Source organism: Strix uralensis, chromosome 2 (assembly GCF_047716275.1).
Source record: "Strix uralensis isolate ZFMK-TIS-50842 chromosome 2, bStrUra1, whole genome shotgun sequence".
NCBI classification, from domain to species: Eukaryota; Metazoa; Chordata; class Aves; order Strigiformes; family Strigidae; genus Strix; species Strix uralensis.
Genome location: NC_133973.1, coordinates 78,706,103 through 78,727,779, shown reverse-complemented (window position 1 = coordinate 78,727,779; position 21,677 = coordinate 78,706,103). Strand labels below are relative to the sequence as shown.

The following is a 21,677-nucleotide window of genomic DNA, read 5'->3' as shown; positions in this document are numbered from 1 at the left end:
TATCCTCAAAAATTAAATATGAGGATTTTTCTCCAACTATTTTCTGTCATCTAGCATTTTTTCAATTTTAAATGTTTAAGTAGTTGCTGTTTTAACACATGTGGAATTCTTCCAGTTTGAAGAAATAAAGTTTGTAAAGTACATAGGAAATAATTTCATTTAGGATGAATCATTTTAGCAGCATTCTTATGCCACTGAAGTTCCGTTCAATATCAGTAGACAAGCATTTAATTGAAAACAGTCTGTGGGCCAGATTCCTTCACCAGACATGTGGTTCATAAGAGTGTTTGCCAAGAATGATAAGTGAGAGAGCAGTTTTAAACTGATGTTTTCACATAGGAACAGGTCCCTTTGAATTCATCTGGGAGTTTGTTTCTGTGGGACAAATACAGAAAGGCCTTAGAGGAAGGAACAGAAACCTTTGGGGCAAGACTGCAGATGAGATGAGATGGGGGAATTCTTGTTCTAGTTCACAAAGCACACATGGGAAGAAGAGCCTCTCAGTTCAAGTTAGTTGTTGCAGTTGTTGATTAATCTGCATACACTGGTCAACAGCAGTGGGCTAAGCATACCTGTGTCTCAAGTCTTAACAGAGGTAGTTACAGACTAAGTAAAAGATTTGATTCTCCCACCAATTCCAGTAGATTTTGGAGTGTGGATGATGGTACTTTTGATTCACCATTCTAAATTTTTATTCTCAGTAATTAGATTTTAAATCCCATACTCAGTAAATGCCCAGATATCCTTAGGCAGTTGCTGCAAACGAGGGAGCCTAATCCCAGCAAGATTGAGCAGCTACGTCTACTCTGAATGAGTAGTTCTGAGCCCCCCATCTCCTCTCTTTCCAGAGGATGTGGAGGAAGCCTCTAGTTGGACTGTCCAGATGGCTTATCACTGTGCTGAACCAACTCTGTCCACATAGTTGGATGAATGTGGAGACTAGTGGCAAAAGCAGTTTAGGCATTTGTCCCAAAATATGTGCAGATGTAGTTAGTCTATGGATAAAAGGCACTCTGATTCTTTCTTTGCTATTCCAGCTACTTGACCACATTCAGTCATCTGCTACAATGACAGCAGAAAAGTCACGTCCGACAAGTTTAAGTTTTCTCCAGCTCAGCAGCAGCTCAAACTTGGAATGTTCTGTGGGGATCTTCTGGAGATTTTTTTCATATCAGTCTTTCCTGGAATCTAGTTTTCCTCAGTGACCTGGGATATAAAATTTGAGAATAAATTGGCTAGATGAAGGAAGCGTGGATAGTGGCAAGTTGATGTAGCAGCCAGGACCTGCGTAGGATATTGCAGGGATGGAATTTTGAATAATTGATATCTGAATAGCCTAGACTGCACTATTTTTGGTTTAAGACCATATACCCTATCAAACATACTCCTTGTGCATGACAGAGAGGGGTGTTATCTGAAGATGATTTGCGCCTAGTGCTGCCATTGTCTGAAGTGACCCATAGCTCACAGGCCTGCCTGAAAGGTACCATCGTATTAACTGTTGTAGTGCACGCTAAAGACAAATATATCAAAGAAAAACTGGAAGAGAAATTTCTGTAGCTGAAAAATGTCAACATGTAACTGAAAGGTCTGCTGTATTTGCATGTACATTATGTGAGCTATGTGGAGCTGAGATCAGTTATAAAGTAGACAGATGAGCATAATGAGAGTTGCATGTTAATAATTTGAAAAATTAGATCTATCTACCAGTTTGCTTCAAGGTTAAAGGGCATGCAAAATTAGACAGAATTTCCTTGACAGAGCAGCATTGGCAATGACGAGCATAATAATTAGAACCCAGCAAAGGGTGAAAAAACAATGGTTTATGAATTAGTTCACTAAATAGGGCCAGTATTATTAGACCAGACTGCTTCAGGACCTGTATTTTCCCCTTTGATTATTTGTAGGGCTGGTTTCTGTTTGCACAGATGTTTGTGAAGCAGCTTTTATTAGTTGAAGCAGCGGTATTCATTCTGAAGCAGTAGTATTCATGCCAAAAGTTCCTATCTGGCCTCTCTATCTGTACATGCAATTACTTGGTGGTGACCAGAGAAAGTCAAATGGAAAATGAGTTAGACAGATCTAAAACCTGTTTATAGCTCCTCCTTTTCTTCACTAAGAAGCAGAGATGTTTCAGATTATGTCGTCTTCTGTCCCATGATAAGCGCATGCACATGCAGAGTCTCTATAATGAAGTAGAATTTTCTTCTGGGGGGGCTCCAGGGTTGGGAAGACAAGAAAAAAGAGAAGAATAGGGAATATCTTAAGCACACTAACAATGTCTAGCCTTATTTATTTACAGTTTCCTTTGGCATAGCATGCTTTCCATTCTTTTTCCTGAGAGTTTAAAGCCCCAGTAGTTTCTTAGGGTACTTAGAGAGCAAGAATTGTGATAATCAGTTGAACTGATGAAGCAGATCTGATTTTGAATATTGAAAAATTGATTCAGATCTCATCAGTATGATTTATATGCAATTACCATGAATTGTGGCTATTTCTGGCACAGTTCTTCAACAGAAGACAGGATGTCTGACCTATAAATTCTGTCAAATACCATGTCTGTTTAACTAGTGTCATTTGTTATAATGAGGCATTAGACTGCTGTCAGAGGTGACTTTAGAATGAAATTTTAATTGCTGCAATTTAACTTCTAATGATGAAAAACAAATTAACGGTCCAAGTTTTTCCTGACTTCCACACATGTGTGAAGGAGTTGGGTGTCACTTACCTTTGTGCACATGGACGTGGACCTCTGGAGAACCACCTCATTCAGCAGCATGGTTGTTACTGGCTGGAAAGGGCAGCGAGTGTGAAGGAAAGAGGTTCTCTGCTCAGGCATGTATAAAGTGAAGGAAGCCAAAGTCCCTTTTAGTCTTCCAGTAACGCTTTTTTTTTTGTTAGCTGCTGTCAGACACAAGTGGTAGGAGAACAGTACTTTTGTCAGAAACCCACCTGCTTGTTGGTGTCTCCTGCTTGATGATGATGATTTTGGGGTTTCTGATTGTGACTGATGCACAGTGTTAACATCAGGAGGTCCCAAAAATTGATGTGTAACTTTTCTCAAATGTGGGTAGCAGCAGACTCTGGTTTCAGTCAAGCTACATTAGGAGAAATTTTTGCCCATGCTGTCAGGTTCTAGAAAGGAAGGAAATTTAAAATGAATAAAATCTTTCCTCTTCTGTTTCAGTAATTTCTGTAGTTGCTGAAATATGCCTAGACAAGGGCACATATCTTATTTACTTATTTATAAGGGAAATAATTCTTGTGTAACATGTGGATCATGAGCAAAGGCATCTTCTACGTTCCTAGCTATGGTTAGGCTGCGTGGTGCCATTGATACTTTAAAATACAGAGCTTCTACTTAAAAATCAAAGGCATCAAATGAATAAAAAGCCTAGTTTGGGTGACATGTAGCAGTTCTTTAGAGTATTTTGTCTTCTGTTCTAATTCTGTGGTGTATAAAGAGCATGTAGAATAAGCTTGGTTCATGTTGTTTGTTATTAAAAGCAGTGAGCACTTTCTTTGAAATGTTATGAGATCTGGAAATCCTGTGCGTCTGGCTGAGCTGCGTATTCACAGGCACGTTTTTCACAAGTATGAGTGTAAGTAATGGTGGTGTTACTACAGTAAAGGGGGTAAAGACCTTAGGATCATAAATTTGTATGACATGATGATACTTAGTTTGCTCTAGAATGATTGGAGTTTTAAGGTATAATTTTTACTGATGATTTTTTTGTAAAGTTTTGGCCCCTGAGAACCATAAAAATTCACAGTTTCTACTGATAAAAATTATCTCAAAAGCCAGTAATGATACAGCTGTCACTGACTGAACGTGGAAGGTTGAAGGAGAATGAATGCTTTCTGATTCAAGAGCTTTCAAGCTTGTTAAAATTAGATTAGATGCTTGCTTTAAAATGCTGCAAATCCTGTTTTGAGAAGAAAACAGGTTTTTGCCTTTGATAGTTTACAGCAAAATCAGAGGTAGATCTCTCTGTTTAGTTCAGTGAATGTTAGAGCTCATGCCTGTTACTTTTACATGAGGCACTTAGAAGTCTTTGATTAGCTGAATCCGTATTTTCTCCCTTTCCTGCTAAAAAACTCACCTGGACCCACTAACAAAAGTTCATGAGCCTGGCAGTGTTTCACTTATCCAGCCCTTTCCTGATTGTGTGTGCACATGCATAGATTTTTTTAATAAATCTGAGTAGTCAAAATTAATTTTTTAAATTGAAAATACTGGGGATTTCATTCTCATTTTTGTCATTTGTTTAATACCGTTTAAAGAGAAACATTTTTTTGTTTCATTGTATGCACTGTTTTGTCAGCATGTACCTCTCTGGGAGAAAAAGCCTTTTCAATGTTCTGTCTATCCTCAAAGCATGGTGTATCTTCTGTTCCTTGCATTGTTTGGAGCACTGTCTCAATGTCCTTTTATTGCAGAAATACCTATTTGTATTGGGAGTTCCTAGTTCCTCTTATTACAGTGATCCTGTCTCATAGAGCACTCCTCACCTCAGAATTGGAGAAAACCCCCTCCAGGTTGTGAGTCTCAAGTTGAGAAACCATACTGTGTTGAGGAGCAGAAGAATGGAGGGAGGGGGGAAGAAGGTCTGTTTTCCAGGGCATTTGGGCTCCATTGAGCACAATTGGATTGCCCTTCATTTCCTAATGAAGGCTGCACCCAACGATGATCAAGCTAGTCTGCCATAGCTCGTAAGCAGGATCACTGCAGTCTTGGGGAGATGTCTTGTTGAAATGGACAGTATCTGTGGTATAAGCCTACATGGGGGCTGAACGTTTTCAATTCTGTTGTAGCACTGTGTCTTGCTGATTTAAAGACAAACAAATAAAAGCAAACCAACCCTAACGCTGAGTACAGCCGGGAATCCTTCTGTAGGTTGCTCTATTCCTGTCTGGAAAGATCAAGGCTAGACAAAGGACTGATGCCCAGTGACCTTGTATTCTTCCCAGGCTGTAATGTTTGCTCTTTGTTCTTAAGATGTGAGTATGCCCTGATGTAGGCCAACAGCAGTTACTGTCTGATTTCACACTCACTGCTGTCTAATACTGCAGTATACCAATAAAGCATGGACCTTTACCACCTGGAAAGGTTGCTGGCTACTAAACCAACACCAAGCTTGATGAGACTATAAGCATGTCAAGCCATTTAACTGTGTATGCATGGAATTAATTTTTTTTTCTATTATTTTTAGTTTTACCTGTACTGAAGGCTTTTACTCATTCTAACTGGTATTTTGCTGTAAAACTGTCACTGGTTTAATTGTTCTGTCCATTTGCTGGCTGATGCTTTGTCCTAAATATGAGGAAATCGGTTCATTGAGGAGGTGCACCATTCTCCCAAACCCCTGCCACTCACTGCCACTCCTTATGTGTGATATGGGATCTCTTCCTGAGTTGTTTCTCCTTCCTGTTCCTCCTCAAATTCTTTGGTACTGTGTTTAGGGATGTTTGTACATAAATTTATGGCTGATGTATAACTACTTTTCAAGATCTTTAATTCTAACAAGCTGTATCCAGCACTCCAGCTTGTTTTGTTTAATGAGGAAGAGAAGTGCAGCTTGATGAACTGGTCCCTCTTAAGCTTTTCTGAAAGTCGGTGGGATTTTGTTCTTACATTGAGGGAGAGCAGAGCAGAATCTTCATCCCATAACTCTGTTAGTTCAGCAGTGCAGCTGTGCCTGGTTCACAGCCAGGGAGAGAAGGGATGGACACCGTTATTAAACTCTTCTCCAGTCTAAGGTACTTCAGTCATTAGTGAAGTGCATATGAAAACTCCGGCCACTTCATCTGGTGCTATCTATCCCCTATGTCCTTTTGTACTACGCATCTTTCTCTGACCAAAACTTTTAGGTAGAGGTTAGAGGTATGCAACCATTGTGACTGTGGAAGATAAAGCAAGACCTAACTCTGTGGCCACAGCAGCAGCAGCTCTGCCAGATACTTTCTTTCAATAAGAGTCTTCATAAGTGATATGCTCAGTATTGCCAAGGACAAAGGGGCAACAGCTTGGGTTTCATCTACCAGACTGGAGTTTAGAGAACACTCATCTGCCCTGAAAGCAGAGTAACAATGATCTGGATGTCACAAGCTTCCCCTGACTGCAGAGCAGGCTGTGGAGCTTACCTAAGAGAGAATAAGCCCTGCAACGTTTCAGGTATTGAGAAAGGTGCTTTTCTGGCTCTTAACACATTTTAATCTTTAATAATAAACCTATAAACCTTGAGAACAATATAACCCTTAACAGCTGAGTTAGTGACCACTGTAGCTGTACATGAATTTCCAGCAGAAGTTCAGTTGACCTTAGTAATGGTTGATGTTTCCTCTCAGTTTCCATAACTGAGTCATTTTCACTTCTTGGTACTTCCCAGAGGAGGAACATACCCAGGAGCATCTTAACACCGCTGTACTCTTCCTTGCTGTTAAAACACAGTGTGTAGGGATGGGAACTGCTTCTTTTGAAGCATATGCAGCGCACTAAATAGCCTGAGTGTGTTATTCAACAGTTTCAGGAGAAAAGGAATAGAGGAGGAGTGTCTTCAGGATACATTGAGTCCCATTTGTCTTCCTCACAAAAAGGGAAGCCCTCCCATGTTAAGTTAAAGTCTCTAACCAAGGATTTCAGATTATCTTATGCTGTCTATGTAGTCAGCAAAGAAGGAGGCAGCAGGCAGTTCAGCTTGTCTATGATTTGAATTGACCTCTGGAAGAGACTTCATCAGTTGAAAAGTACTGATTTGAATGTTTTTTCCTGGTACTAGCTGCATTTTAAAGTGGTGTAGCTCAGCCAGCCCAAGGCTCCGTAGGTGCCAACCTCAGCCCCAGTCCCTGTGGGTTAACATCTGGGCATGACGGGAGCCTGGAGCAAAGCAGATACTGCTGGTGGGATGGATCGCAGCTTGCCAGCCACGTACAGAGCCCAGCTTGCCCGTCTCCGGCTGGGCACCCACCGCTTGCCAGCACTCCCCTGCATTCCCACCACCAAATTGCAGCAAGCATCTGTGATGTGTGTTTTGACAGAGGTATAGCTGTTAAGTATTTGATTTTAGCCACTGGGTTCATTTTACTTAGCACATGGAACTTGTATGTTGATGGGGAGTGGTTTGAGACACATGTAAAGCTAGGATGATAACCCATAGTTTAATGTCCTGTGGCCATGTAAAATGCCATTGGCATTTTGTAGATTTTTTTCAAGTTAGATTTCAATCAAGGTTTACTTTTTCTGTCACCTTCCCTACTGCAGCACCTCTCCCCAATGCCTGGAGAGTAAACTGGCTCAGTGGAACTAAGAACCACTCCAGGTATTTTGGCACTGATGGGCTAACGTGGCATACCGTGGTAAAGTGCATTCTCATTATTTGCCACTGTCATCAAACAGTGTTTGTTTCTCTTCTTAAACACAAGCTCAGAAAAGAATTGAAGTGCATGCTTAATTCCTACCCACTCCACCAAGGATATAATTTTAGTATGTGCTTAAGCAATCCTTAGATAAACATCCTTTTGTACTTGTCTCTTGGTTTGTGTGTATATAGCTGGCTCCATTATATTTGAAAGATGGCCCAGGTCTGAATCTAAATAAAAATCACTTGAAATATGAGCAAAGACAATTCCATGTTACCAGCTGCAAACCTTTTAGGTGTCTGATGTATTGTGCAGTACCACCTGATATCTGGCAACTGACATGCTAATAATTGCCTGTCAGTCAATGACACCTGTAGGGTAAAATGTGAGAAATTTCAGTACCCTGTAAATAAGATTGGTCCTCTCCCTTCTGCTTCTGTTTATATTCTGGAGTTTGTAGTTGATGAGTAGAGCCTGTGTGAATATACTCTTCTGTGGCAGGAGGTCAGATGAAACGCTAAGGAAAGACCATTTGGTTAATACAAGTTATTTGTTCCTCACCTCCATGAAAGTCACTTTGCAGCATTGCCATGACCCATCAGCATGATACATGTTCTGATTGATTGACAATGGGGGAGAGAAGACCTTCCATTTTCATTTCTTCATAACTTACTGACTTTCTCACAGGAGAACGAGTTTGTTTCCGCCTTTACCAGAAAAACATCTAATGTGTTGATCTTTGTGGCTGTGTTGGTTATAATTAGGCCCCAGAATGTGCTAATGTAACAGCATTTTGAGGCCCTTCTGTAATATAGCCACTTTCATATACCTAGTTTTATTTCTTACTTACTCAGCATATTAGCGAATGGGGTCTAACCGAGCCCTTGACTTGTAGGTAGTGGTGGTTGGATTTGGTCACTGCTCATGTCCATGTTGATATCATAAAGGAGGATGCAGCATTTCAACTTGCTGCAGAATAACTTTTGAGAATGTCAGTGATGTATCGATGTGCAAGTCTTTAATCAGTGGGCTGTATACTCAATGCTGTGAGCCACCAGGCATGTTTTTTTGTGACACTTTCCAGAATATTTTTCCCAAGTCGTGTCTTCCAAGTGTAGGTTAGGAAGTCTTTTAATTAATTGTTCATTTGATATTTTATAGTTTGAAATACTTGAGTTGTACTGATAAAAATTCCGGTACATCACAAGTTAGATGTAGGATTATAAATAGGTAGGTAGATATGTCAATATATCTATCTATCCAGATAGGTGCTATTTAACTTCTAGAATATAATGCCTGTGAACTTCTCACAGAGGTGCAAATCATTTATTCGCTGTCATATGACAGGCATAGTGCCAGAATTTCTTTGTTTCCACTTTCGAGGTGATATCACTTTTCTTATGTCTTTTGTAACATAGAGTTAAGTACTTTTAACCTTACAAACTTGCTATTAATCTGTTTCACTATTTCTCAATGATGAATTCCATTTCTTTTGAAAACAATGTATACAGTTGTGTGCTAGTGTCAATAAAATTGACATTTGTGTAACAAGCTGTGGCATTTTCTCAAATTTCACTTAACATTGATTTAGTGTGAAACTGTTGGTAAATCCTTTCTTGCTAGCTGTAATAATACAGACCTTTATTTCAGACAAATACTGCTTTGGATTTGATTTATAATAGGCTACATAACTGTCATGATTACGTAAACTGATAACTGTATTGGTTTTTTCCTTCTCTTTTCAAAGGAATGAGATATAAACATGAACTGGTTTGGAATTGGAAAACATTCGTGTTCTAGCAATAAATATTGAGTTCTTCCAGAAAATGAATAGGTTTTACCACTGGCCTAATTATATTTATTGGTGCCTCTGTTTACGGGAGTATCCCAGCTGTGTGGTAGCAACAGGAGCACTTACCTATCATAATCTAGGGAGGACATAAACACAATAGTGAAATGTATTTTACCTTAATGATATATGGCAATGTATGTGTTTTACATTTAATCCTGGACAGCGTATTAGCTGTGGTAATCAAGAACTTGTCACATTTTTTTGGTTGGATTTTAATGTATGATGCCCAAATGGTACAGACTGTAAATGTTCTTTCAGATGACAGATCCATCTTCTACAACAGGTTTAGATTTTCAGAGGTTTGAAAGAAGGGATAACTGGGAGAACACTGGACATTTTGGCAAACTCTTTCCTTTGTGCAGTCAGTAGTCTGGCTGCCTCCCAGAAGACAAAATGCTATGAGTAATATTTAATGTAGCATATATTAATCCATGGAAGTGTAATTAATTGTCTAATTCTTTAATATTTTTAATCCAAAATTAAATCGGACTATATCTGTGATAATCTAAAGTTGTCATGCTTTGTGCATTAAAAGTATTGCTTTTCTTATGTAAATGTAATATTAGCATTTCCATCCCAAACAATCAGAGGAGCATGGAAAGACCTACAAGGTATAATATACATACTCGTGTTGTGTGTAGAAATTGGGGAACTAGTAGTTTTCTCCCTTCATGTTAGATGTGACTGGTCTTAGCAGCAACACTGCTGTAGAAAGTCATAGTTTCTTCTTCTCTAGACTTCCACTAGATAAATTTGTTCTAACTTGTGTCCTGTAGCTCCCTATGAAGTACTGATTTGAGTCTTTGAAGTTCTAGTTTGCTAGAAAGAATGGCACTCCTAGGGTGACTTCTTCATTGTATTTATTTTCTTTCATACAGTGGATTACAATGGTGAAAAATTTGGTATTAATTTGATATTTAGCAGTAAATACTGCAGCTCAGTCATGCACGCCTTGATCCCTTCCCTACAGAGACACTAATTTCAGCCAGTTTCATCAGCTAAAAGAACACTCCAGTCCCTTGGTTAATGCAAGTGGATGCAGTTGCTCTGGCTTCAAGTCCATTTGGATTAGTTTGAGGACCCTGATGGCTGTCTCTTGTAGTGTAATTTCACATGCTGCAACTCAAGGTTGTAACTCTTTCAGGTACTTTCTAGAGAGAGCCTGTCCTAACTGATTTCTCTTTTACCATTTTTTTTTAGCAGGTTCTCTGACTGGCAGCCCTCACCTTTCAGAGCTTTCCATCAATTCCCAAGGAGGACCATCGGTGGCAAATATGTCTTTATCTCCAAACCTGAGCCCTGATGCTAAGCAGTCATCTCCCTTGATCAGCCCTTTGCTGAATGACCCATCATGCATCAGGACTGATGATGAGGAGGAGGTCAAAAGAAAGGTAAAGCAGCAGCAGTTGGCCTTGGCTCTCTTCATGCTGTGTTGCAACTAGTGCTGTTTGTCAAAGTGACTAATATCTAGATCCCCTGCAGCTTCCTCATCAGAGATCCACATAGATAACTTGAGTTCGGTCACTTGGTATCTGCTGTCCTCAGTCACTGTGTGTCCAAGAGCATCCTTATGCTCCTGAGGCCAAACACAGCTTGGAGCAGTTCAGAACTGCTGTAGCCAAGGGCTCAGTGCCCTGGATTCGTTCTCCTGAATAGAGATGAAGGAGTTAGGCACCCTAGCTCCTCTTTAAGCAGCAGAGAGCAGATAGGTACCTCTGTGTCCTAGGGTTAATATGGGATAAATCTGGGCCAGACCCATTGGTTACAACCTTAAGAGTTTGTTTTGACAGGGTCTTCTATAAATCTAGCTTGTTTTTAAGGTGTGGAGTTTGGTAGTTTGCTGTAACAAAACCGTCAGCTCCAATGTATTATCAAAGGGAAAATTTCCAGGTGACAGAAGGAAAAGGAACAGTGTTGGGCCTGTGCAGGAGTGTGCCACCCAAGCTCTGCAGTCTGTCTCTGCTGGGAGCACCATGGGGAGCATTTGGTTGTAGGAGTAGAAAATGCTCTCTTTGAACCACAGTCTGAGGCATTCAGCTGGGAGTGTTTGGCTCAGCCCCATCATTGCAGCAAAGCTGTAAGGGAGCATCACATCCAAAACTGCTCTTTGAAGACAGAAGTGATTCTGTCAGAGCCAGGGTGTTCTGGGTGCCTCTGGCTCGTCCCTCCTGTGCTGCAGGGTGAGGGGGAGTTGCTCTTGTCCTTCTGTTGCCTGCTTTTTCTCTTGAGCTTAGAGCATCTCAGAAGGAAGAAGGTAGGAACTCAGATGGCTTTGCTGGAAAGTGGAAGCATGTGTAAGGAAGACCTCTTTTACTACTGTGCATAGTTAGAAGATATGTGACAGAAATTTGAGAAGAAAAGCCAAGAATCAATAGACTCAGGATTCTCTGTGTCAGTCCAAGTTACAGCAGCTGGTGACTCCTGCGTATACCAGCTGATGGTGGTTCCTATGGGGTTGTATACTGACTAGGAAATGCCCACACAGTCTCCCCTTGCATCCCTTCCTAGTGCATCCTCTGCATCATTGGTCTACAGGGAGGAAATATAGAAGCAAAAGATCTCTGGATGTTTTGCTCTTCCTTTTTCCTTCCTGAGCAACACAGAGCAAGATTAATTGGGATCCTTTAGTTCTTCAGAATTCAGAGGTCAAAACCACTTTTGCCCCTTGGATAACACAGGAGGATTTGGGAGCTTTTTTCCTGAAATTTGAAACCTGTAGCATACCCTAACATCCTTCCCCTCTCCCTCTGTTAGGTTGTCCAGCCACACTAGGAAAATCTTACGGACTTGATTTTTTTTTTGAGAGTATTTTTAGTGTGGATTCTTAACGCTGATGATGGAACTTAAAATAATCAGACACGAATTTTTGTCATTTTGCCAAATCTGACATTTGTCAAATTTGATTCAAATGGTTATCTAGCCTACAAAGGATTTCTTTGTTAACTTCAAAATGTGTCCTGCTCCAGATGTGAGAAATAAGCTGAAAGGAACATCATCACCCCGAAGCTGTAGAAATCACCTTGGCAGAAAAAAAAGTCTTAGAACTTAGAACATAGAAAGTGCTTGTTCTCTTGTGTTTGCAAGGAAGGATTGTTTTCAGGCCTTTCAGGGCTTAGGAACAGTCAAGGGTCACTAGTCTGTAACTCTTGGTGATTGTTGACTGCAGTTTTTTCCTACGGAAAGCAGATGAAAACCTAATGTGTTTGCAATTTGCAGAGATTCCCAACTGAGAAAGCTTACTTCATTGCTAAAGAAGTAGCGACCACAGAACGAACATACTTGAAGGACCTTGAAGTCATCACATCGGTATGTTTACGTGAGCATTACTCATGAAACATGTGAAGCTCTAGTCAGCAGAAGTATTCTATCTGCTCTATTTAACATCTTAGCTGTTCCATGCTACTTTTATATTCTGCACTGTAGGTATTCTCTGGGAGTTCTAGGGAGGAAAGAACACAAAAAGCAGAAAGTAGAGATTTGTACTGTGGTTAGTAACGTACACTACAAAAACTGTATCAGATTGAGGAACTTGGGACACGGTTCAGTTATTTTTTTTCTTGCTCCCGTACTTTGTGGTTGCAATTACTAAAAAAGCCTGTGGTTTTTCAATGACTTCTCCTAAAACTGAAGTAGCTCCCTAGGGGGACGTATAAATGTTTTCGCTTGGATCAAACACCCTCCATTTAATATGAAATATTGTGGAGTACCTATTTGAATTGTTTGATTTTTCAGTAAGTAAAACTGTCTGTTAGACAAGTCATTAATCTGTAGCATCTGATCAGATTGTGACTGTTAAAATCACCAAGGCAAATACAAGGCTTCTTTGCACACACACCAACAGTCTTGTTTAACTTCCAAAAGTAACGTGCGCAAGATTTGGCCTTAAATAACAATTGTCTGTAAAAGGGCACTGGATCCGAAATCCCTCATGGTATTTCAGCAGGGCTGCCAGCTCCAGACCTCCCAGCTCTTTAATTGCCCAGTGTGTGTGAAACTCTGCTGAGGTGCGTTGCCATCTTCTGCATTGAGTGTTGTGGTAAGGAGGACATGCTGTGGGGAAGAATCTGTTGGTACCAGCTGGGAACCAAGGAGAGACACCTTCTCCCCAGCTTCTCGTCTGTTCCAGGAGCCCACATGGCAGATGCAGTTGACCTGATGCCAGCTTAGACATAGCCAGTGTAGGCTGGAGCAGCATGGTTGTTACAGGCAGCAAGATAGCTGTGGCTCCACTGCCTACCTACCCTGGCTTTCTGGGAGGCCGGGCCAACAAGGGAAGAGGCCAGGTTCTGTGGGATGGTGGTCATTGCTGCAGTCTCAACAGCAGATATGCTGTTTTCATCTTCTATTTCACCCAGTGCTGCAGAAACAAAGATTTAGCTCTTCAGAGCTAAACCCCATTTCCCACCTTGGCCTTTATTCTTGTAGGCAAATTTGAAATTGCTGTGCCACCAAGAGGCTGTAAGCTAATCATCAGGCCCATCAGCTGTGCTCCACAGGTGACTGGCCCAGGAGGCCACGGAGAGTGAACAAGTAGCCAGCGTTATTGGAAAAGGTAGAAGGAACAAGTGTCATGCATGAATTTTGAGACTTGGTAGGTGTGCAGTTCTTCAACCTTAGCTGTGCTCAGTGCAGAGATAAAGCAGGGGAGAAGGTGCCTTGGGAGGGATCTGTCTTTATCCCAGGTCTGGGTCAGCTCCAGCTGATGCAGTGTCAATCAAGACTGTTGTAACAGCTTTCTATGGTCCCAACATCCTTCTAGGCATTGCTGGAAACCAACCACAGATAGCTGGAACCCTTCAGGGCAGCAAGGAGTGAGTAGTATTATCATGTTGAAGATAATAGTCTGTGCCACCTTGGCAAGCCCCCTAGTCCTATGGCTTTATGTGACCCATAGGTCTATTAGGGTGAAATAAAGAGAATATGGAGCAAAACTGATCAGGAGCCTGTTGCAGTCTTAACAGTGTTTGGCACTGAGCCTTCTATTTTGTTCTACTAGTGTCTTGTCTCAGAAATGCAAAGTGCTGTCCTTCTACTTGTTCACTTTACGAAGTGCATGATGTTCTCCATCTGCACACAGCAACGCGGGCTTGAGTGCTTACTGCACTGAATCCTGTCAAAGGGATTTCAGACAGAACTCAGCAAAAGAAAATGCAGAGCATATTTTTTGTTTTACTGGAACATTTGCAAGTGTTGCAATATGCTTTCCCTTGCACCTACAGCATTTGCAAATTCAGTTTGTATTGACTAACCAGTTTGGGCTTGAGAAGAATTTTCAAGATTTGATCAGTGATGGCAAAGGGGAAGGGAGGGTTTTTTTAACTGTGCAGGGCTTGACTGCTGATAAGAGCACCAGTTCAGTATGTAGGAGTGTCAACAGTAGCCTGGATTGTATTCCTAGTGCCAGCTAAATAAGGTCCTTACTGGGTTAGGTGTATAAAGACAGCAAATGATCATACCTGCTGCATTCCACCCCCTGATAATTTTGCTTTTTTTTTGCTTTGTAGTGGTTTCAGAGTGCAGTGAGTAAAGAGGATTGCATGCCCGAAACACTGAGAAATCTCATTTTCTCCAACTTCGAACCTTTGCACAAATTTCACACTGGTTTTCTCAAGGAAATTGAGCAGAGACTTGCTCTGTGGTAAGATTATGTTTGTTATTTAGCTGTGTTATTTCATGCAGTTTAGCATCTTTGCATTCTCTTTTTGCTAACTCTTTGTGATTTACTGCAGTGATTCATTTGTGAAAGTCACAGATGTTGATTTTTAAGAGACTGGGTATATTGAATCATGCTTTGTTCGTGTTTACTTGACAAACTGTTGTTCGGATATCTCACTCAGGTACAGATGTATGCAAATGAGATCGTAATTCTGGATGGATCTTTCTCTTGCCAAACGTCAGTGTTTCTGTATGGCAGCTTTTCTGAAAAACATGTTGCAAGCAAAGGCTTATCAGTAATAAAGAGGGGGCAGCAAAGGACCAAGTCCTGTTTCTGTCAAATAGGTGTAGGCTGGGGGATTTCAGAGACCAGCTTCCTATTCTGCAGCACTGCAGTTTTGACACTCTCAGGGTCTACAGCGCACTCTACAAATTGACAGGGTGTTGGAAGACAATACTGGGGTTAAAAATTATCTGTCCTTAGCATAATAGTGACAGTAAAACATGGCATTTTTGTGAAATAGGTATGAAGTGAGTAATTTTTCCCTGGCAGGACTCTTAGGTCATTTGACAACTGATATCTGAGCAGAGGCAGCACACAGAAGCCCTCTCCTTGCTCTGATTTAGACCTGTCTGAACTAGATTGTCTTGCTCTGTGTAGGCATTTTTTGGTAGTTTATCTTTGGTGCTGGGAGCCCAGCTTTTCTGTCTCTGTTAGAAACATGACAATGGAAAATCATGTGAAAGCAGAGCAGGCAGACCTGATGAGTGCTAATCAGTTTAATGCCTCTTTAATTAATCAAAACAAAAACAAAACTCAGTCTTAGAGTGTGTGAGTTTAGCTCTTGTGATGTGATGAGCAAGGTCACTGAATGTGAGCACAACACATTGCAGACTAGTGCTATCCAAACCCACCCTGCACAGTTCCAGAATTAACGGGTATTTTCTGGGAAGAGGGGAGTGTAATACTGCCTCTTTAGAGCTGACATCCTCACCCAGGACTTTGTGGTTGATGTTTAACATAAGGTTACTCCTAAGGCATGTGCTGCACGGCAACTCTGCCTATATCTCCCTTTTTTCATTGGGCTGCTACTGCTTTAATCCAGTCAGGATTCTTACTGGTGTTAATTGCTTTTCAATAAGGAGCATTTATTGCAGGTACTCCAAGAAGGCTCTTTCAAATGTTATAAAATAGTGATTGTTTCTCCAACCATGGTGTAGGATTAACAGTAGTTGGGGTTAAGGGTGCATGATGAGAAAAGGAAAATGTATACAGTTAGTGAAGGGCCAAGTTCTGCTCTCTATCAGACCAGTCTAATCTAGGGAGCTTGCTGGGTACTGATTTCTGGGGCGTGTGTTGAAATAGAGATTCCCCCTATATCCTTTTGGTGGCATTACAGCTGGATGCCAACCTCTTATTCAGGTATGATGTTTTTAAAAAAATGCATGATGCTGCAATAACAGTCCGCTGTGGAAAGGTGGCGTTGTGGTAAATGGGGGGGAGATATGTTAAAAGAAAGAATATTTAGGCTTTTAGACTTTCCATGGTTTTATTTTGTTTCTCCATTCCAGAGCTTCTTTTAGAGCTGAGTAAGCCTTTTGTTTTCTAACTTTGCCTTGTGTCCTAAGGCTACAGTTTCACAAAGCAGTAAACCTCAGTTTAAGGCTCCTAATATCATATTTAAACTGCAGTTACCCTATGATATGGTAAAGTGCTGATCTGCTATGAAGTTACTTTGCAATCCAAATTTGTTCAAAAATATTCTGCTGAGGTAACTTTGTCCCAGCTGGCACCTCATTCTGACTTTGTCAGCTCAGCTATTGCATGTCCTTCTACAGTTAGCATAAAGCCAGTGGGAATTCTCTGTTGTCTGCTCTGATTCACTTGACAGAAAAGCAGTCACATTCCTGCCCGTGGTCTGCATCCAGTTTGCAACCGACAGCATGGGTTTGCCTAACAAAATTCCACTGTTGTAGACGGTGTTTGTTTTTAAAGTTCTGGAAGATCTGAATACATGCCTTAGGAAGGGAGGCGGATTTGCTGGCAGGTGTTATTTTGGAGGTGTTGGTGTTTTTATATAATGCCACAGATGCTGAGATAAGCTGCAAGCAATAAACTCTATCCTATAGAGATTAACATTTAATTAAACAGTGAGTGACAAAAATAAACAGCCCCTCAGCATGTAGAAGAAACTGGTGGCAATGTGGTAGGGAGCTTCTTCAGCCGTATGATCAAGGTCACTTAGCTTATTGTCCATACTGTCATGACTGTACCTGTGTCTTTGGCCCCGGGCTGTTTTCAGCCAGAAGGCTTCAGCTGCGTTCACCACTGCAGTGCAGAGCAGTGCCCAGCCTCTGCATCAGTTGTGTAGCTCCTCACAGGCCTGACTGAGCCGGTGGCACTGCTGCAGGCAGGTGTGGGCAGGATTCAAGCCAACTCATTTAAATCTTACTCTTTTATGTTAGCTCTTTTAAATTTCCAGGCAGGTGGAAGGGGGAGGAAGGTGGGATGCTTGTCTTGAGACATGAGCATACTCTGCATTCATCAGAGGGTGGCGTGTCCTATAAAAAAAGGGCCGTTGAATGAAAGGGTTGTGGACTTCTGCAAGCTACTGGAAGCCCCCCGGTGTTTTGTCTGAGAGGAAGAGCCTACCACAACCAGTCATCTGTGTTCCCCTAGTGAGTAGGATGCTGGGTTTTATCATCTTAAAGTGCAGTTCAGCCTGCTCGCTCTGCCTAGACAGCAGTGTGTTTGTCTCAGGTTTGTTTCAAACCTTTGTGCTGCGTGTTGGAAGCTCTTATGGGAGGCCATTCCCTGGTCTCTTAGGACCGCGTTGAAGCTAATGCTCTGCAAAAGAGCTGTGAGGAGAGCAAGGCTGGAGAGGATCGCATGTAACAATGTTAGGTGGCTCTGTGCTTTTAATTTGTTAAAACATCTATAGACTTTTAGTATTTGGCTCAAAGAAGCTCAGGTTGTGCTCATTATTAAAAGCATTTCTGGCTTCCTCGAAGGCTTCTGAACTGTTTGAATCTTCTGTCAGAGGCAGGCTGTTTGCTTCTGAACATCTTAACAGCTGGTATCCTTTTGACCCAGTTATAGATTCTGGCAGGTCTGATTTGTTTCTTTACACGATTCACCCATTTTTCTCTTTAGTACTGCATTTCTGAAGAGCAGCACATCTCAGTGTCTAGTACATAAGTGATAAAGTTTTTAACAAGACATGAACTGATGCTGACACCAATAGCCAACTGCAGAATATAGGAAGTTGCTACATTTTTCACAGCCAGAGTTTCTTTCTGGCCATGAAACTGAGCAGATTCCCAGTGGTTTTATTGCACAGCATCCTAACGATCAGTCATACCGTGCTCTGGGCAGTGTTTCCTGCTCTGCCTGTGCTGTTGCAGAGCCAGTGAAGCAGCCCATGAATCCCTTTAGTTGCCCCGACTGTGCTGAGCCCTCTGTTCACAAGACTGACCATGTTTCTGGGAGAAAGTGAAAATATACCCCACTGGAGGCCCTGTGGTTTGAGGAGAGGAAGGATGAGCTTTGGTGGATGCAGGCAGGCAGCAGGCAGGCGTGGGGCTCTGCCCTCTTGTGCAGCAACAGAGGAGGAAGGAAAAAGATCAGGAAGCTGCTGAGGTGGGAGAGGCAACAGGGCACATCAGGCTGTCCGGTTAGCAAGTGCCAGGAGAGCTGCGTCTGGCACCCAGGCCTCCAGGTCTTGGTCCTGGCTACCAGGACTCATCCAGGTTGCCCCTCAGCAAGGCTTTGAGTGCAAGGCCAGGAGTGCCCAACCCTTTTTTCTGGGAGGAAACATGGGAAGCATATCTCAGTGACTTAAAGCTAGCTCATGTTTCCCAGGGCCTGAGAGATTTTATGGCAAGGAGGAAGAGGTGTGGGCAGATCAGGCAGAGCGTGACATGCTCCATTAGCGTCTTGCCAGTTGAATCTGAGAAGTCACTTAGGTTTTGCTCCTTCATTTGTCTAAGCTGTTTAATATGCTATTCATTTGGGCCACAAGCACCATTTTCCAGCCAAAAAATTTGAGCTCATCTTCCCACACCCCTTTAAATGCTTGTATTCCAAGTTTCCAAAATGTTTTCTGTAAATTCTGACAGAAGGTGGCAAATGGAGAACCATACATTTCCTGCCTTGGTCAACTGATAAGCACTGCAAAGAGCAATGCTAGGGCAAGCCAGGATAGCCATTTCTGCCCTAGGAAGCCCTATCAGGTAGTGTGAATCGCATTTTGGGCCTTATCCATGTGCTAGGAAGAAAAAGAGTTACATATTTTCCAGAAATGCAGGCAGACTTGTCTTGTTTCAGGAAAGCCAGTAATTTGACTCCCAGTTCACAGGCACTTCTCAGGAAAGCTGCTACTCAGTACTACCAGATGTGGCTGAGAAATGTGCGGCTGGTAATTTGCAAAAAAACCCTCTTAGATCTTAGCATATGAGAGGAGAATGCTCAATCAGGATTCATGAAAGCAGTTTGAAAATGTGTAATAAAAAGCACTCAGGGAGGTGTAGGAAGATGAGCTAAATGTTGATTTATTAACCATTTTTTGTTTGGGAAGCAGTACTTGTGGTCAGGAAGAACAGCTTAATAAACAGTTTATATAAACAAGACAACAATCGTTATCTGCCTTCTCAAATGCATGAATGCTGACTCCTCAGCTGGTTCTGTGTGCCTAGTGAAGAAGGATGAAGAGGACAGTTTCAAAAGTGTCTTTGTCCTATGTAGAGAAATGAAGTATGTATTGTAATATAAACCTCAGAGGCACGCAGTGTGGATTCCTGAGACAAAGACATGAAGAGGGGCTTGGTGCCTGTGCATTGTGCTCACTTTTGAGAGGACCGTTTGCATTGCTGAAGTCACTTTTGGGTACTTCTGGGGATTAGAGTCATGCTATGCCCAAATGAATTTGAAATGGTGGGAGAGAAATAGCTTGTCCAGGATCCATTAGTCACCCCCAGAGCCATGTTATGTTCATCTCTGCAGCTCTTCCAGCAGGAGTGCCCAGGATTGCCTCTGAGGAGGTGCCACAGCAAAGTATGAAATGTTGTGTTTTCAGTATTTCTGTGAGATGGTGTTACTTGCTCTGATCTCTTACCATTTAAAAGCATTACTGACTCATACTTGCTGTAGATTGGGTTTCCCCCACAACAGGGATAGCCAGCCCAAAGTCTTTAAATGTGTGCACACTCGCCGAAGGCTTGGTAGGACTCTGGGAAGCTCTGGTGGCTTCGGCAGTACAGTTCCTGGGCTCTGAGCAGCGTTTCATGCACTACTTACTTCTGAAAGGACAGCTGCAGTGTCATCTGGAATGGGCAGGGCAGTAAGAGGCACTGTGTAATAGCAGGGTGTGAGCAAGGAAGAGGATGTTTTGCTTTTATCCGCTCTTCTTTTCCAGTTACAAAATGTTCTTCTTATTTAAAAGTCAATTGTAATGGGGAATGTTTAAGGTATTTCTTAATATTAGAACTTTAGTTAATAGTACTCTTAAAAACTCAGAAAGCGCTCAAAGACAAGCTATCTTTGGATACTATCCAGGAGGGACATGCTGTTCATGAGCATGTAATAGAAGGTCGCACACTGTAAATATAATTAGCAGCAATTGATACTTTTTTCGCTGAAATTGAAGGGCTGCAATCAAAGTTTTTCATGTTCACCTGGGAAAAAAACCAAATCTGTTGAGATATCTTTCTCCCCTTCTTTGCCTTCCTACCATCCCCATCAAATTTTTGTTTCTTCTACTACCGTTCCTGGATGACTGAGCATAGTATGGGCTGACTTGAGATTTCTTTCCATTCATTTTTCAATGATGTATACTGAGAAGTTTATGTAATTCAAAAATCCAACATAGCTGCTTGCGTAGTCCCTGTAAGTTGAGCTGGTGGCCATTTTTGGTAATATATAAAGTAATGCCTGAGTTTCTTATCAGGTATAAAAGTCAGTGGTCTCCTCTTCGCAATTGTACACTTGCAGTACTGTAAAAAAGAAAGGGACTATTTAGAGAAACATGGGAAATGAGTTTATTATAGAATAATATCTCCACTATTCAGCATGATTTTTAGTGACTTTAGACCTCCCCACACAATGTCAGTGAAGTGAAGGCACGCTATGTGTGGGCAAAGCAGCTCCTACATCTTCTATGGAGCTGGGGGTCATAAATCAGCTTTTGACAAAAATTTGTAAAAGCCTAATCCCTGAGCTCTGTCCCTTGTCACTGGCAGATAGATACTATGTTCAAACATTGACCCATGAAAACAAGGAGTAAAAAGAACAATTTAGCCATCGATGCACAACAAATGAGCAGCTTCTTCCCCCCCAGCAAGCTGAGTGTTGTTATTCAAAACATACACCACAGGGAGAACTCTCTGCTGCTATGCTTTGGGCTGTTGAAGCAGTAAGACACCATCTGATGGGTCGGGTGTTTGGTTTTTATTCAAATATTCTGTGTATTTGGATGCTCTTTTCTTGGGGTTTCTTTTCTTCTTGTTTCCTTGGGATTTGCATGTTGAGGAGCTGGGGGAGAGGGCAGCGTAGTGTAGGGGTTACTGTGGAGTCCCAGCAGAGAGCTGGGGTGGAGTGGAGGATGGGGTTTAGGAGGCAGATGTGAAGCCATCATGTTCCCCCATGCCTGGCTTCAGCTTTCCCTGCCTCTCTGCGCCACATCACAGCTTCCATGCCTATGCACCATCCCCGGTGGGAAAATCATCTCTGTTGCAAGAGACAGCATTTGCATGGAAATAAATAACCAAAGCAAGGAGAATGGCTGGAAGAAGGAGCAATACCTGGCCATCCCAT

At 41.8% G+C, this 21,677-nt stretch overlaps 1 protein-coding gene across 7 annotated transcripts in view; it reads left to right on the top strand.

Annotated features, from left to right (window-relative positions):
• FARP1 (FERM, ARH/RhoGEF and pleckstrin domain protein 1) overlaps positions 1-21,677 on the top strand; it is a 210,864-nt gene that overhangs the window by 168,631 nt on the left and 20,556 nt on the right. For 5 of the 7 annotated variants that reach the window (XM_074859392.1, XM_074859395.1, XM_074859394.1 and 2 more), the window contains exons 14-16: positions 10,412-10,602; positions 12,428-12,517; positions 14,716-14,849. In XM_074859392.1, the coding sequence (XP_074715493.1) occupies positions 10,412-10,602; positions 12,428-12,517; positions 14,716-14,849 (415 nt within the window). The remainder of the gene's footprint in view (positions 1-10,411; positions 10,603-12,427; positions 12,518-14,715; positions 14,850-21,677) is intronic. The other 2 variants (XM_074859393.1, XM_074859391.1) reach the window with 1 other exon arrangement.